This window comes from Hemibagrus wyckioides, linkage group LG12, assembly GCF_019097595.1.
Source record: "Hemibagrus wyckioides isolate EC202008001 linkage group LG12, SWU_Hwy_1.0, whole genome shotgun sequence".
Taxonomy (NCBI): domain Eukaryota; kingdom Metazoa; phylum Chordata; class Actinopteri; order Siluriformes; family Bagridae; genus Hemibagrus; species Hemibagrus wyckioides.
This window is the reverse complement of record NC_080721.1, coordinates 12,323,139-12,338,549: the sequence shown is the minus strand read 5'-3', so window position 1 is coordinate 12,338,549 and position 15,411 is coordinate 12,323,139. Positions and strand designations below refer to the sequence as shown.

Below are 15,411 nucleotides of genomic sequence, written 5' to 3'. Positions count from 1 at the left end.
CTTAATATTGTGTTGGTCCCCTTATTCTGCCAAAACAGTCGAGGCATGGAATCCCTGAAGGTGTGCTGTGGTATCTGGCACCAAGATGTTAGCAGCAGATCCTTGAAGTCCTCCATGGAGTCCCCACCTCTTCACCTCAACTTGCACGACAGAAGTATACTTTTGATAGATACTGACCACTGCAGACCGGGAACACCCCATAAGAGCTGCAGTTTTGGAGATGCTCTGATCCAGTCGTCTATCCGCCAAACGTCAAACTCGCTCAAATCCTTACTCTTGTCCATTTTTCCTGCTTCTAACACATCAACTTTGAGGACAAAATGTTGACTTGCTGCCTAATATATCCCACCCACTAACAGGTGCCATGATGAGGAGATACTCAGTCTTATTCACCTCACCTGGCCCTGGTCATAATGTTATGGCTGATCAGTGTACACTGTCTTTAGTTTAAATGTTAAACGTCTCCTTCTCTAAAACTTCACCAGATTATGCAGAATGTCCGGGGTTCAAGTCTCTGATCACGGTGTTACTACAGGAAGTTAATCGAACAGGATTCTAGCCAATCAGGTTCGAGAATTCTTTGCAGGACGATCGCTACAGAGCTGTGATGTAACAATTAAGTCTGATCAGTTTGCACTATATATTGTGTGTGTGTGTGTGTGAGTGTGAGAGAGAGAGATTGCAAAGGGAGGCTTTATCAATGCGGAAGAAAATGTCTCAGGACTGCGATATAATTTATTAATTTATTTGTTTGCACAATGACTACCATGATGTTATATTAATATATGAATGTGTTTATTACATGGCTGGTTGCTAACCCGCTAATAAAAAGTAATGAATTTATCACCCTTGTGCTTGTTTCCAGCCCGAGACATGTTAACACCACCCACAGATAAACAACCGGTAGTTACAGGATCGATATCTAGTAGGAGCTGGTTTTTTGCTTAGCTGGCTCTTACACACACACACACACACAGTGAGTCAGCTTGGCTTGATATAGACTGCAGGTGATGTAGGTTGTTGAGATTTTTCTGAAAAATGTTCTCATTTTAATCCAAATCAGCATAAATTTATCAGACTACAAGTTATGGCATTAAGGTGATATTAACCATATTAAACCATTAGCATTAAAATAGTACAAAAATAATGAACCGTGAATAATGATAATGAATAATTTGAACAGAGAGAGGCAGAATAACAACAAAAAAATCCAGAAAAACACATTTCAGAAAAGTTCTACATTGATTTGCATTTTAATAGTGAAATAAGTATTTGATCCCCTATCAATCAGAAAGATTTCTGGCTCCCAGGTGTCTTTTATACAGGTAAGGAGCTGAGATTACAGTAGGAGCACTCTCGGGGAGTGCTCTTAATCTCAGCTCGTTACCTGTATGAAACCCACCTGTCCACAGAAGGAGTCAATCAATCAGATTCCAAACTCTCCATCATGGCCAAGACCAAAGAGCTGTCCATGGATGTCAGGGACAAGATTGTAGACCTACACAAGACTGGAATGAGCTACAAGACCATCGCCAAGCAGCTTGGTGAGAAGGTGACAACAGTTGGTGCGATTATTCCCAAATGGAAGAAACACAAAAGGACCGTCAATCTTCCTCGGTCTGGGGCTCCATGCAAGATCTCACCTCATGGAGTTTCAATGATCATGAGAACGGCGAGGATTCAGCCCAGAATTACACTGGAGGATTTTGTCAATGATCTCAAGGCAGCTGGGACCATAGTCACCAAGAAAACAACTGGTAACACACTACGCCGTGAAAGACTGAAATCCTGTAGCGCCCGCAAGGTCCCCCTGCTAAAGAAAGCACATGTACAGGACCATCTGAAGTTTGCCAGTGAACATCTGAATGATTCAGAGGTCATGTGGTCAAATGAGACCAAAATCCAGCTCTTTGGCATCAATTCAACTCGCCATGTTTGGAGGAGGAGGAATGCTCCCTATGACTCCAAGAAGACCATCCCCACCGTCAAACATGGAGGTGGAAACATTATGCTTTGGGGGTGTTTTTCTGCTAAGGGGACAGGACAACCGCACCGCATCAAAGGAACGATGGACGGAGCCATGGACCATCAAATCTTGAGTGAGAACCTCCTTCCCTCAGCCAGGGCATTGAAAATGAGTCGTGGATGCAAAGAGGAGTGGGCCCAAATTCCTCGAGATGTGAGACGTGTGCAAACCTGGTGGCCAACTACAAGAAATGTCTGACGTCTGTGATTGCCACCAAGTGCTAAGTCATGTTTTGCAAAGGGGTCAAATACTTATTTCACTCAATAAAATGCAAATCAATGTAGAACTTTTTTGAAATGTGTTTTTCTGGATTTTTTTGTTGTTATTCTGTCTCTCACTGTTCAGATAAACCTACCATTAAAATTACACACTGATCATTTCTTTCTCAGTGGCGTCTATCATAAAAAGATAGAGGTAAGTCTTTTCTTACTTCGTTTCTGAAACCGGCGTATTCTCCGGGAGAATTACGTCACTGACGATCCGATGACGGTCCAATACGTGACCCTGATAAGTGGAAAGTGCTAGATGCAACAGGGAAGACACAAACAGGTCAAACCCCAGGGGGTTTCTACAGAATATTTATATGTTATAAATATATGCTGAATATTAAATATCACGTCAATTGAACATTTATTTTTTAGTTAGAAATATTTCTGTTTATTTCTAATTTATATAAGGAATTCCAGATTTTCAATGAAGAATTCCAGATTTTGGACCCAAAAAAATTAAAAAATAAAATAAACAAACAAATATCTTTAAAACATATTCCTCATAAACTGTCACAGTAACAGGGTTGGCAAAAACTAACCTGATGCTTTTACCTACCAGACGGACTGAATCCAATCCAGCTACAGTCCTGACTGAATTTTCCTGAACTCCACATGACTCCTGTCTAAAAATCCAACAGTAAATTAAATAAACCACAGTCTCTCCTTGTGAAAAGTGAATACTCACTCCTTTATTCTGAGCCATCACTTATTCCACTTTTCAAGAAACAGTTCATTATTAATTCTGGCTCCGAATTCACTCCACCTCTCAGGAGGAATATTCCACAAAGTCGCCTCGGCGTTTGCTCGTGCTAGCATGTAAAAAAAGATCTTTCGTGTAAATTTCCTCATAAATGATTTTGCCTTCTTCTGTGTGAGACGCCGTAGGCAATCCTGTCTACAGCGAGGAAGAGATATATCGCTATGAAACCGTTCACGCTAGCTAGCATTAAAGCTAAAGGCTTAAACAGAGCGGTCAGATTTCTCAGTGGAAGTCATTTGAATACATGATAAAGGTGAATAAATGTATTAATGTGCAGTGAGTTTTTATTCCATGTGAAGGTTCAGAGCTGTGATGTGAACGTAAAACTAGTAACTGACGCTCCGGATTCCGGTATCGGACGTTCGACGCGCACCATGGCCTCATCGTTATCACGCGTTCAGGGTTCTTACATTGCAGACGCTGATAAGAGGAGAGGGTGGAACACACACACACACACACACACACACTGAGGAAACACATGACACAGTGCTAGTTCTGCTAGACTCTTCATCTACTGCTTTCTCCAGCATGTTGCTTTAGAAATAATGTGAAGAACGAGAAAGAGCGCTGGACTTCGAACGCTCACGTAGCGTAAAAATATCATTTTAGTGACGACGTACAGACAGATTTTTTTTCCCTGCAGCAGTAATGACTGACGTGGTGGAAACTCCACGTGTGAATGTTAATAAACGTCTCCTGACAGAAAATCTCTCCAAATCAGTCACTATATGCAAGATGTTACCATGGAAACGATAATGTACTACAATGAGCGCGTTAATCATAAATAAACCTGTGATTTTCACCTGCACTAAAGTCAGAGTTAGTTCTAGACTTAGTTTACTCATCCTGTGTGTATTTTTCATATATGTTTATCTATCCTCTGAAATTAAATGTTGTGCTGAAACGTACTGACGTCACTGAGCACACATTGCATCCAGAACATTCCATCACTCAGCAAACAGACGTGACAAAGTTCACTGTGTTTCGCAGAAGACCCGACGTCTCCCATTGTCTTAATATGGTCTTTGTCTTAATATGGACACTCCATCCCGTGGTGTCTTAATATGGGCCAGCCGTCCGTGTGTGTGTGTGTGTGTGTTAGAGCATGGGAGGGACATCTAGTGGTGCAGCGCTGTAATGAGAAGCCTGTAGTTCAGTTGGCTACCACATGTGAGTGGAGGGATGTTCCTCAATTCCGCTCATGGTATTAACAACAGGTCCATGATGAGTGATTTACTGAGGCCTGGGTGGCTTCTTCTTGCTCACTCTGAGGCTTTTAAATGGTCAAAAAAGGCCAAGAAGAAGCCTCAGAAAACACCTTAGTATGGGCAAGATGAAGCCTCAGGGTGGGCAAGAATGAGGCTCAGAAAACACCTTAGGGTGGGCAAGAAGGAAGCTCAGAAAACACCTTAGGGTGGGCAAGAAGGAGGCTCGGAAAACACCTTAGGGTGGGCAAGAAGGAGGCTCGGAAAACACCTTAGGGTGGGCAAGAAGGAAGCTCAGAAAACACCTTAGGGTGGGCAAGAAGGAGGCTCAGAAAACACCTTAGGGTGGGCAAGAAGGAGGCTCGGAAAACACCTTAGGGTGGGCAAGAAGGAGGCTCAGAAAACACCTTAGGGTGGGCAAGAAGGAAGCTCAGAAAACACCTTAGGGTGGGCAAGAAGGAGGCTCAGAAAACACCTTAGGGTGGGCAAGAAGGAAGCTCAGAAACACCTTAGGGTGGGCAAGAAGGAGGCTCAGAAAACACCTTAGGGTGGGCAAGAAGGAAGCTCAGAAAACAAATTATAGGAAATATTATCTCACAGCTGACATCTTTATTAATCCTCATCCTCAGGGAACAACGTGGGAAAAAATCTTCCAGGCTGATACCTTCTTTTAAAAACATTCCCAAAATAAACAAATAAATAAAACAGGACGCGACGTTACTGAGAAATAAAATCCTCCTCAGGTTGGTAACAGTAACGCCTCCTTGTTAGGGTCAGTGATTATTTTCCTAGAACAGGACGCGACAGAGATATGGAGGCTGAACAACTAGTCTGAAGCGACTTAAACCAGATTGTGTAAAAAAAATTGAGAGCTTGAGCAAAAACAAGCATTAAACCACACACACACACACACACACACACGAGTTACACACTGAAAGGCTTCTTAGGATTAAACATTGATCTCCACACCGTGTTTAAACCTGTTTACCTGCCCTGACCCTGTGACCTCCACCGTCTACATCCACGTACACCCCCTTCCCCGTATCACACTGATCTTATACACACAATCTTTATTCTTCTCACCAACACACACACGCACACACACACACACACAGTCCTGATTATCCAGTGCTTTAAATCTATTTTTCATATATATTTATCTATCCTCTGAAATGTGGTGAAACATACTGACGTCACTGAGCACACATTGCATCCAGAACATTCCATCACTCAGCAAACAGACGTGACAAAGTTCACCGTGTTTCGCAGAAGACCCGACGTCTCCCATTGTCTTAATATGGTCTTTGTCTTAATATGGACACTCCATCCCGTGGTGTCTTAATATGGGCCAGCCGTCCGTCACACACCGTGTGTGTGCGCGTGTGTGTTGTGTGGTAGCATTACAGGGCCATCTAGTGGTTCAGCCAGTGGTGCATCTTGTGGTTGTGTATGTTCTCCAGCAGCATTTATATATTTTTTTTAACAGTTTTAAATAATCTTAACATCCACATTTAGTTTGGGGCCAGAAGAGTTATGGTGCTGGAAGAAACAATATAGGAAATCCTATATAGGAAATGCCCCGTCCTATCAGACTTTATAACTCATCTGTCCAGGTCAGATATGTGACCGAGCTTCCTCTACTGGACACACCCATGTACTTCAATAGCATTTTTTATTACCTCAGTACATTTCTTTCATATTTCCTTGCACATCAGACTGCTTTTGCACATCGTCTTTTTTTGTCATTTGTCTCTTTTGTACATCGGTCCATCTAGCATATCATTTTTTATATTGTACAGATTCTTATACCATGTATCACAGCCCCACTGCACTTATTACTCTGTACCACATCTCATTATCCATTTTGGGTTTTTTTTGTAACCCTGCTGTATTTTAATTCTACTGACGTCTTAATTTCCCTCCAGGGATTAATAAAGTTATTCTGTTCTACTGTAACAGGAAACCAATCAACAATGAGAAGGCATGATTAAGCAGAATTACTGAACCGTGGTTATTTACCAGAAACAAGAACCATTCACTGTATAGTTGCCCGTAATGTCTGAGACATGTGCTTCCTGTTCTCATTTTCATGATGGCAGCTATAAATCCCATAGCTGTTTCCTCAGCAGCTTCTCTTTTCTCTCTCAGACAACAAACAAATGCAGCTTTTCAGCTTACAAAGAAACTGTAAGGGAAACTGTGCTGAAAGTTACAGCTGTACCTCTGATACTGGAGACTCTTTCCTTACGTGTTACTTACATTGATCAGACATAACATTCTGAGCAGTGAATAAGACTGATGATCTCCTCATCATGGCACCTGTTAGTGGATGGGATTTATCAGGCAGCAAGTCAACATTTTGTCCTCAAAGTTGATGTGTTAGAAACAGGAAAAATGGACAAGTGTAAGGATTTGAGCGAGTTTGACGAAGGGACAAATTGTGATGACGGATAGACCACTGGATCAGAGCATCTCCAAAACTGCAGATCTTGTGGGGTGTTCCCGGTCTGCAGTGGTCAGTATCTATCAGAAATGGTTTTCAAGTCCTGTATGTATTAAGGCCCATGGAGGCTCCACCTCACAACTTACAGAACTTAAAGGATCTGCTGCTAACATCTTGGTACCAGATCCCACAGCACACCTTCCGGGATCTAGTGTTGTTCATGCCTCGATGGGTCAGGGCTGTTTTGACAGCAAAAAGGGCACCGATACAGTTTTAGACAGGTGGTCATAATGGCTGATCGTCTGTGAGCCAGGCCAAAACTGGGATGCCTGCTTTTACATGCACATGAATGTAATATGGAGTTGTCCCGCCCTTTACAGCTATAACAGCTTCAACTCTTCTGGGAAGGCTTTCCACAAGGTTTAGGAGTGTGTTTATGGGAATTTTTGACCATTCCTCTAGAAGCACATTTGTGAGGTCAGACACTGATGTTGGACGAGAAGGTCTGGCTCGCAGTCTCCACTCTAATTCATCACAAAGGTGTTCTATGGGGTTGAGGTCAGGACTCTGTGCAGGTCAGTCAAGTTCCTCCACACCAAACTCACTCATCCATGTCTTTATGGACCTTGCTTTGGTCACTGGTGTGCAGTCATGTTGGAACAGGAAGGGGTCATCCCCAAACTGTTCCCACAAAGTTGTCCAAAATGTCTTGGTATGAAGCTGAAGCATTAAGAGTACCTTTCACTGGAACTAAGTGACCAAGCACAACTCCTGAAAAACTACACATGAATTCAATGATTTGGAGGGGTGTCCCAATACTTTAGGCAAAATAATGTTATAGGAACATGACCATCGATACGGTGGTGAGATGAAGTAGTCTCTGTCACCACCCAGAAGTGTCTTATTTTTCCATAACAGAATGTAAAATATTTGCATTTAATGTTGTGCAACACCCAAAATACTAAAGATTAGTCGTTACAAAGCACTGACACTGGAGACTCCTTTCCTAAAAGTTAAACAAACATCTCACTGAAAGCTTTTATTTTATTATTTAAAATCTGCTGTAGATTATGTAGAGCATCCGCTGAACAAGTCCTTGTGTATGATCTGTTGCTATGGAAACGGTAAGGTACTAGAAGGAGGGCTCTGATACAAACCTGTGATCTGGAGCTGAACTAAAGCCAGAATGAATCACCACCTTCTGACCAATCAGACCGCAGCATTCTGTATCGACCAGTTTTATTGATAATGATGAGATGAATGTAACATATCAGTGCATGAGTGTGTGAGATGGTCTGAAATGTGTGTGTGTGTGTGTGTGTGTGGTCCATTAGTCCTGTAGTGTCCTGCTTTGTCCTGCAGGAGGTGCACCCAAATCATTTCTTTTAAGGTCCAATATTCTCCAACACAAAATGATGAGCAGACAAATATCCGGAGTGTGTGTGTGTGTGTGTGTGTGTGTGTGTGTGTGTGTGTTTAGCTCTCGGGCAGTAGTCTCTGCAGGGTGGTGCGAAGGCTGTCTCGAGCACTGATACACGAGTCCAAGGACTTGTTTTGTCTAGAAGAGAGACAGAGAGAGACAGACACACAGGCAATTTTGTAAACTAATTTCTTCTAATCATCATAGCTGTTGACAAGTTTTGCTATAGCTATATTTTTATATTTTTTTAGCCCATTTTGTGTGTGTGTGTGTGTGTGTGTGCGTGTGTGTGTATACCTGGCCAAAAAGGCATGCAGCACAACAATGTGCTCTTTAGGGAAATACTTCTGCTGCACCGCATGCTCCAAACACTGCAGGTGACCTGGTACGACTGCCACAGGTTTTAATTTATCCTCACTCTAAACACACACACACACACACACACACACAAAGAAGTTAAAAATAACAGTGCGGGTATTTCTGAATGCCATGACATTCAGAAGAGAAAACAGTGTGTGTGTGTATATTCATATAGATGTGTGTGTGTGTGTGTATTTAAATGTAAGTCTGTATATATACAGTATGTGTGTGTGTTTGTATAGGTGTGCATGTGTGTGTGTTTGTATAGGTGTGTGTGTGTGTGTTTTGTACCTTTAATAAACCAAGCATCACTAGTAACGCAGAGATGAAACTGAATGTCTGGACTGATGGTGTGGAAAAGGCTTTAGTCAAAACAGCATCTGGAAATCACACACACACACACACACACACACACACACACACACACACACACACACACTACTGCTTTAGAACTATACACACTACAGCTCACATCTCTATAAAGCAGGATGGAGAGAGACTGTGGTCAGTACCGACGCTCTCCAGCACTGCTGCCTTCACCTCCAGATCCCGCTCCTTATACACAGACGAGATCTTCAGGAAGGCTTCGACGGTCTTACTCACATCTGTCACGTCCACCTACACACACACACACACACACAGTAACATCCTGTATAAAGATGACTTACGGAGGTATATCTCTGTGTCTGTTTCTTGAAGTTTTACTCCAACAGACCTGTTTCTGGATCAGCTGGACTCTCTGGTCGCCGAGACGCAGCAGTTTCTCTGGAGACGGGAAACAGAGGAAGGACGAGACGTCTGGAGGGTGAGGGGCTGAAGGTGGAGTCGATATCTACACACACACACACACACACACACTTATCTAAAGGGATTGAGGAGTGTATATGTAAGTTTATACAAATATTCCAGTAAAGGGGGCGTGTCCTCTGTGTGTTAGTCTCACAAAAAGAGGTGTGTCCTCTGTGTGTTAGTCTCACTAAAAGAGGCGTGTCCTCTGTGTGTTATTCTCACTAAAGAATGTGTGTCCTCTGTGTGTTAGTCTCACTAATGGGGGGGGTGTCCTCTGTGTGTTAGTCTCACTAATGGGGGGTGTGTCCTCTGTGTGTTAGTCTCACTAATGGGGGTGTGTGTCCTCTGTGTGTTAGTCTCACTAATGGGGGGGGTGTCCTCTGTGTGTTAGTCTCACTAATGGGGGGGGTGTCCTCTGTGTGTTAGTCTCACTAATGGGGGGGTGTCCTCTGTGTGTTAGTCTCACTAATGGGGGGGGTGTCCTCTGTGTGTTAGTCTCACTAATGGGGGGGGGGTGTCCTCTGTGTGTTAGTCTCACTAATGGGGGGGGGGTGTCCTCTGTGTGTTAGTCTCACTAATGGGGGGGGGTGTCCTCTGTGTGTTAGTCTCACTAATGGGGGGGGGTGTCCTCTGTGTGTTAGTCTCACTAATGGGGGGGGGTGTCCTCTGTGTGTTAGTCTCACTAATGGGGGGGTGTCCTCTGTGTGTTAGTCTCACTAATGGGGGGGTGTCCTCTGTGTGTAAATCTCACTAAAGGAGGTGTGTCCTCTGTGTGTTAGTCTCACTTATCATGACGTGTCCTCTGTGTTAGATTCACAAAAAGAGGTGTGTCCTATGTGTTAGTCTCACTAAAGGAGGCATGTCCTATGTGTTAGTCTCACTAAAGGAGGCATGTCCTATGTGTTAGTCTCACTAAAGGAGGCATGTCCTATGTGTTGTGTTAGTCTCACTAAAGAGGGCGTGTCCTATGTGTCTGTTAGTCTCACCAAATGGGGGTGTGTCCTCTGTGTGTTAGTCTCACTAAAGATGGCATGTCCTCTGTTAGTTTAATAAAAAGGGGGTGTGTCTTCTCTGTGTTCGTCTCACTAAAGGGGGGCATGTACTCTGTTAGTCTCACTACAGGGGGCGTGTTCTCTGTGTGTTCGTCTTACTACAGGGGGCGTGTCCTGTGCGTGTATACAGTCATAAAACACAAACCCTAACCTGTTTAGGTGAACTGGGCTCGTCTTCTCCGTCTTCCTCATTTTCCTCCTCCTCCTCCTCCTCCTCCTCATCATCATCTTCGTCCTCATCTTCCTCATCCTCCCCCTTGTCCTCGTCATCTTCCTCCTCCTCCTCTTCATCTTCGCCACCATCTTCGTCTGGCTCTCCATCATCATCACTGTACATGGAGTGAGGGGAACGTTAAAGGAGCACAGGAAGTGAGGTCATGGTTTTCTTCAGTGAGTTAGAATAATGAGAACATTGTGTACCTCAGAGAGGCCAGCATGTCACCCATGTTCATGTTCAGCATGAGCTCCCGGAGGTTCTCGCATCCTTCCTCACCGATACAGTTACCTACACACACACACACACTTATCATTCATATATAAACAATTTTATGTTCAGTGAAGCTACTTTGAGACAATGTTGTTAAAAGCGCTATACAAATAAAACTGAATTGAAATTTTAAAAGCATCCACAGATGTGTGTGTGTGTTACCATTGAGGTCGAGTTTCTCCAGCTGGTCTTTGTGCTTCACTGCATTCGCGACAGCCAGAGCCGCCTCCTCTGTGATCTCCCCGAAGGACAGATTCAACTCCTGGTACAACAAGTAAATGTGTGAAAAGTGATTCCAGTTTCTGTAAACCAGTCTACTGTCCACTGATTAGCATTTCCAGTAAGGTCGGGTTACTGATCTGATAACCTTTTGCATTCCTGTACCTTGAGAATGGGAAGGCCGTCTTTCAGGGTCTCGGCTATGGCTAAGGCTCCTTCAGATCGTACCAAACAGTCACCGAAGTTTATCACCTGCACACTGCGGAGGTGCTTCAGAGCCTGAGACCACACACACACACACACACACAATATTATTTTATCTGCAGTGGTCCTACTTCACCTACAGCACATTGTCTCTAACACTTCACAATTACTGAATCATTCTCCTGGTTCCTCGTCTTTCTCATCCTGATTCAGGGGGATGAAAGTGTTTTCCTGATGATTAGCTCAGCTTAAAATAACTTTAGCGTACTCCAAAGATCTCCTTAAAAAAAGACTCATTCTTATTTACTTTCTTTTAATTATATTTGTTTAAAGGAAGACATGCAGAATGGTGTGATGATGATGATGAAGCCCTACGGTGCCGTGTGTTCACACCTGGGCCATGGCGATGGCTCCTTTCTTGGTGAAGGTGTTGTCGTTGAGGTTGAGCACTCGGAGCTGGGGGTTGTGCTGCACGGCGTTGGCGAGAGCCGTCACTCCGGGGTGGTTGATGCCGTTCTGAGGCATGTGGATCTCCTCCAGACTGCCCATCAACTGTGAGTGTGAAGATTTAATACTTCCATAAAGGCAACACGTATTAAAGACTTATTTACGGCTTAAGGAGAGGCGGTTAGTTCACGTCACCTGGAAGGCCTGAGCCAGTGCCGTGGCTCCGTCGTTCTCCAGTCTGTTCCTCCCTGCGATGAAGACCTTCAGCCTCAGAGGGGCGCTGAGTTTACTGGACTCTTTGTGGCACTGCATCAGGGCCGCTGCCAGGATCTGGCAATGTGGAAGTGAATCATAATTTAGTGCTGTAAATACATCTACTGATACACAATGCTGTGTGCACACTGGGAAAAAAGGTTTCTCTCACCTTTCCTCCCCCGATGCCCATCCCGCAGTTGTTGAGCCGCAGCTCCTGCAGTGTGTGACACGCTGAGCTCTTCAGCAGAGTCTCGATGCCTTTCACACCGTCAGGTCCGAACGCGTTATCGCTCAGATCCAGCACCTTTAACTGAGCGCCAGCCAATATCAGAGCCTCACCTAGAGATGTCTGGGGGGGGAGGGGCAGGCAGACAGAGAGAGAGAGAGTGGGGGATAGAGGGGGGAGAGGGGGTGGAGAGACAGATCGGGGGGGGGGGGGGTTGGTGGAGTTGGAGACAGACAGACGCGGGGGGGGGGTGCAGACAGACAGACAGAGAGAGAGGAGGGTGGAGACAGACAGACAGAGAGAGAGAAAGAGAGAGAGAGAGTGGGGGATAGAGGGGGGAGAGACAGATCGGGGGGGGGGTTGGTGGAGTTGGAGACAGACAGACGCGGGGGGGGGTGCAGACAGACAGACAGAGAGAGAGGAGGGTGGAGACAGACAGACAGAGAGAGAGGGAAAGAGAGAGAGAGAGTGGGGGATAGAGGGGGGAGAGGGGATGGAGAGACAGATCGGGGGGGGGGTTGGTGGAGTTGGAGACAGACAGATGCGGGGGGGGGGGGCAGACAGACAGACAGAGAGAGAGAGGAGGGTGGAGACAGACAGACAGACAGAGACTATAAACACTATAAACAGTTCTTTTGTGTTTATAAAACTGAAATCTTACTGATGTCCTGAATGTTAACTTTTGGGATGAAAATAAAAAAAGAATTAATAAAAATAAATAAATAAATAATAATAAAGATTATGAAATCAACACACACTCAAACAAGGTTACTTTCCTCTCGGAAAAAAGTTCTTAAGATTGATTGAAAGCGATGGAAGTTCTTTGTGAAGCAATTTCCTCCTTTAAAGGAAGCGGCATCTCCTTGACTTGTTCACCTGTGGCCTTGTGTTGGTAATGGAAGTGTACAGACTCCAGTTTAGCACTGTGCATGCTGCATGCCTTCAAGATTAACATGATGAGGAGAAACAGGACCATCTTTACGCTTTACACTCAGTCTGAGGGGGATTGGGTGTGTGTGTGTGTGTTTTGTCTTACCAGGGCAGGAGGGATCTCTGAGCGCAGGCGGCCCGTGAACATATCACTCCAATAACAGCACTACAGTAAACACACGCAATCTCTCATTATAAACACACACACACACACAGTCTCATTATAAACACACACAGAGTAATGAACATTCCAGTGAAGTTCAGGAGCATCAGGGTATCAGGACAGGGTGTGATATTGTGAGATACTGTGAGTCAGTGTGAGACGCTACCCATGTAGAGACCATGTAAGAAGGTGCGGAGACTCTTAGACAATGTGAGAGACATGATAAGACTGTAAGAAGGTCTGAGACATTGTGAGATGGTGCGAGACATATTATGAGGAGGTGCAGAAAACTGTGAAACGGTGTGAGACACTATATGTGGGTGCGAGACAGTATCAGACGGTGCAGGACACTTTGAGACGAGACACTATGTGTGGGAGCAAGACACTATCAGACGGGGCAGGACACTTTCAGACAATGCAGGACACAATCAGATGGTGAGAGACACAATGCGGGTCACTATCAGACGGTGAGACACTACTGTGAGATGATGTGAGACACTTCTATAAGAAGATGCGAGACACTATCAGACGCTGTGACGCTACTACGAGACGACGTGACTCTACGAGACGGTGCGACACTACTATGAGGCGATACGAGACATTATGTGACCATGTAAGAAGGCGCAAGACACTGTGAGAAACACAATCAGACTGTGTAAGAAAGTCTGAGACATTGTGAGATGGTGCGAGACATATTATGAGAAGGTGCGTAGACATTGTGTATACCTGAAAGTCACGCTTGTCCTCCAGTGCCTTTGCGATGGCCTGTGCTGCTTCCACTCCTACTGTGTTTCCCTCCAAGCGCAGAGCGCGTAGCCCCTCAAACTCCCGAATCGCCTTCACTATTTCCTGCACTGGTTACCATGAAGGATTCAGAGCAGAGCAGAGCAAGGATGAGACGAAAGGGTTAAAGAAGGAGACAAACAGAGACAGACGTATAAACACAATGCTGTCCGTGTTACGCTGCTGTGCTCATGGACTGTATGTATCTGAAGCAGTGTGACTGTGTTGTTCTCACCAGACTCAGCGTTGTCCAGCTTCAGGCCCTGTGACTTGTAGCTCAGTTCTCCTTCTCCCACCTGAGCCCGGGCCAGAGAGTCGGCCAGCTGGGCCACATCGTCCGACGCCATCCCCACACCTACAACACACACACACACACACACCTGAGTGTACACATCAGGGCAGAGTTCATTTTCATTTTAATGAGCTTTCCTATTAGCGCCTGGTAACCTAGCAACGTCTAGTTTAGAGGCCTGTGCGCACGCGCGATTGCACCTTCCAAATCATGCCCCCGAGAAACCCGGAAGTGACGGAACTGTCATTAAGTAATCTATTGACGCAACATGTTTATAAAAAAATCGGTGAGTCTCCTCGTCTTTATATAGACAGAAAAAAACATACTTGTCTTTATTATAAACAGTTGAAAACATAACAAATTTTCTAAATACATTTAAAATCGCCGCTAAATCAACACGAATAGACCTCTAAACTAGTCAGTTAGCATTAGCATTAGCATTAGGACGGATGTTTACACGCAAACTCTACCGGACAAAAAAAAAACCCACCGGTTTATCTGCGTGTTAGGGATGAATGTAATTACTCCGCGGATATCACACCGTAAACGGCGCCATTATATTTACCTGTAGGACACTTTTAAACCGGTTTTTATTTTGGGCGTGAACGGAACAACAACAAGCACACATGCACACACCGGCGTAGTCGTCCCGCTCATTCAGATGACGTCACCGCGTTTGAAAGCTGCGCGCGGTGGCTCACGGGAGATGTAGTCCTTTAATCAGGTTGAGAATGTAGTTCGTAAATTAGTGGGATTTCTAGTCTTTTTTGTGTGTGTAAAGCGTCAATTACAGAAAAGTAATCAACAATGAGGCATAAGCTTTAATTGTAGCCAAAAAAGGGGATGTTTAGTGACCGGTTTAGCAGCAAGACAGGTTCACTTAGCAACCTGATGCTACTCTCTTATAATCTGACTGAATAATTTTATTCAGGATTCAAGCTGACATTAGCTAAAATGTTATCTATATATTATTCCAGATTAGCGCTGTAAGACAAGGAGTGCTGTTCGGCTAAATAAACACTTTCAGAGTGTCAAGTCTTACAAGTTGGCGATCCATCATGACGCTAAAGATGCTAACTTG

The 15,411-nt window shown here is 44.5% G+C and overlaps 2 protein-coding genes across 4 annotated transcripts in view; one reads left to right on the top strand and one right to left on the bottom strand.

Moving 5' to 3' along the window:
• slc25a38a (solute carrier family 25 member 38a) overlaps window positions 1-843 on the top strand; it is a 10,205-nt gene extending 9,362 nt beyond the window's left edge. For both annotated transcript variants that reach the window (XM_058404952.1, XM_058404951.1), the window contains one exon: window positions 1-843. This exon is cut by the window's left edge and continues 600 nt beyond it. The gene's annotated coding sequence lies outside the window, so the exon portion shown is untranslated.
• A 6,898-nt stretch (window positions 844-7,741) lies between these two features.
• rangap1a (RAN GTPase activating protein 1a) lies at window positions 7,742-15,021 on the bottom strand. Of its 2 annotated transcripts, none has more exons than XM_058404937.1 (16): window positions 14,821-14,974; window positions 14,274-14,393; window positions 13,982-14,109; window positions 13,199-13,258; window positions 12,106-12,285; window positions 11,877-12,011; window positions 11,628-11,786; window positions 11,196-11,309; window positions 10,974-11,073; window positions 10,745-10,829; window positions 10,476-10,653; window positions 9,199-9,315; window positions 8,996-9,101; window positions 8,775-8,863; window positions 8,421-8,542; window positions 7,742-8,261 (listed from the first exon to the last, which is right to left on the bottom strand). In XM_058404937.1, the coding sequence occupies exons 2-16, from the start codon at window positions 14,383-14,385 to the stop codon at window positions 8,180-8,182; spliced, it is 1,767 nt and encodes a 588-aa protein (XP_058260920.1). In that variant the 5' UTR covers window positions 14,386-14,393; window positions 14,821-14,974; the 3' UTR covers window positions 7,742-8,179. The 2 variants fall into 2 exon arrangements, with proteins under 2 accessions (XP_058260920.1, XP_058260919.1); XM_058404936.1 differs by having other exon boundaries at window positions 7,743-8,261; window positions 14,896-15,021.
• Window positions 15,022-15,411: the final 390 nt, after the last annotated feature.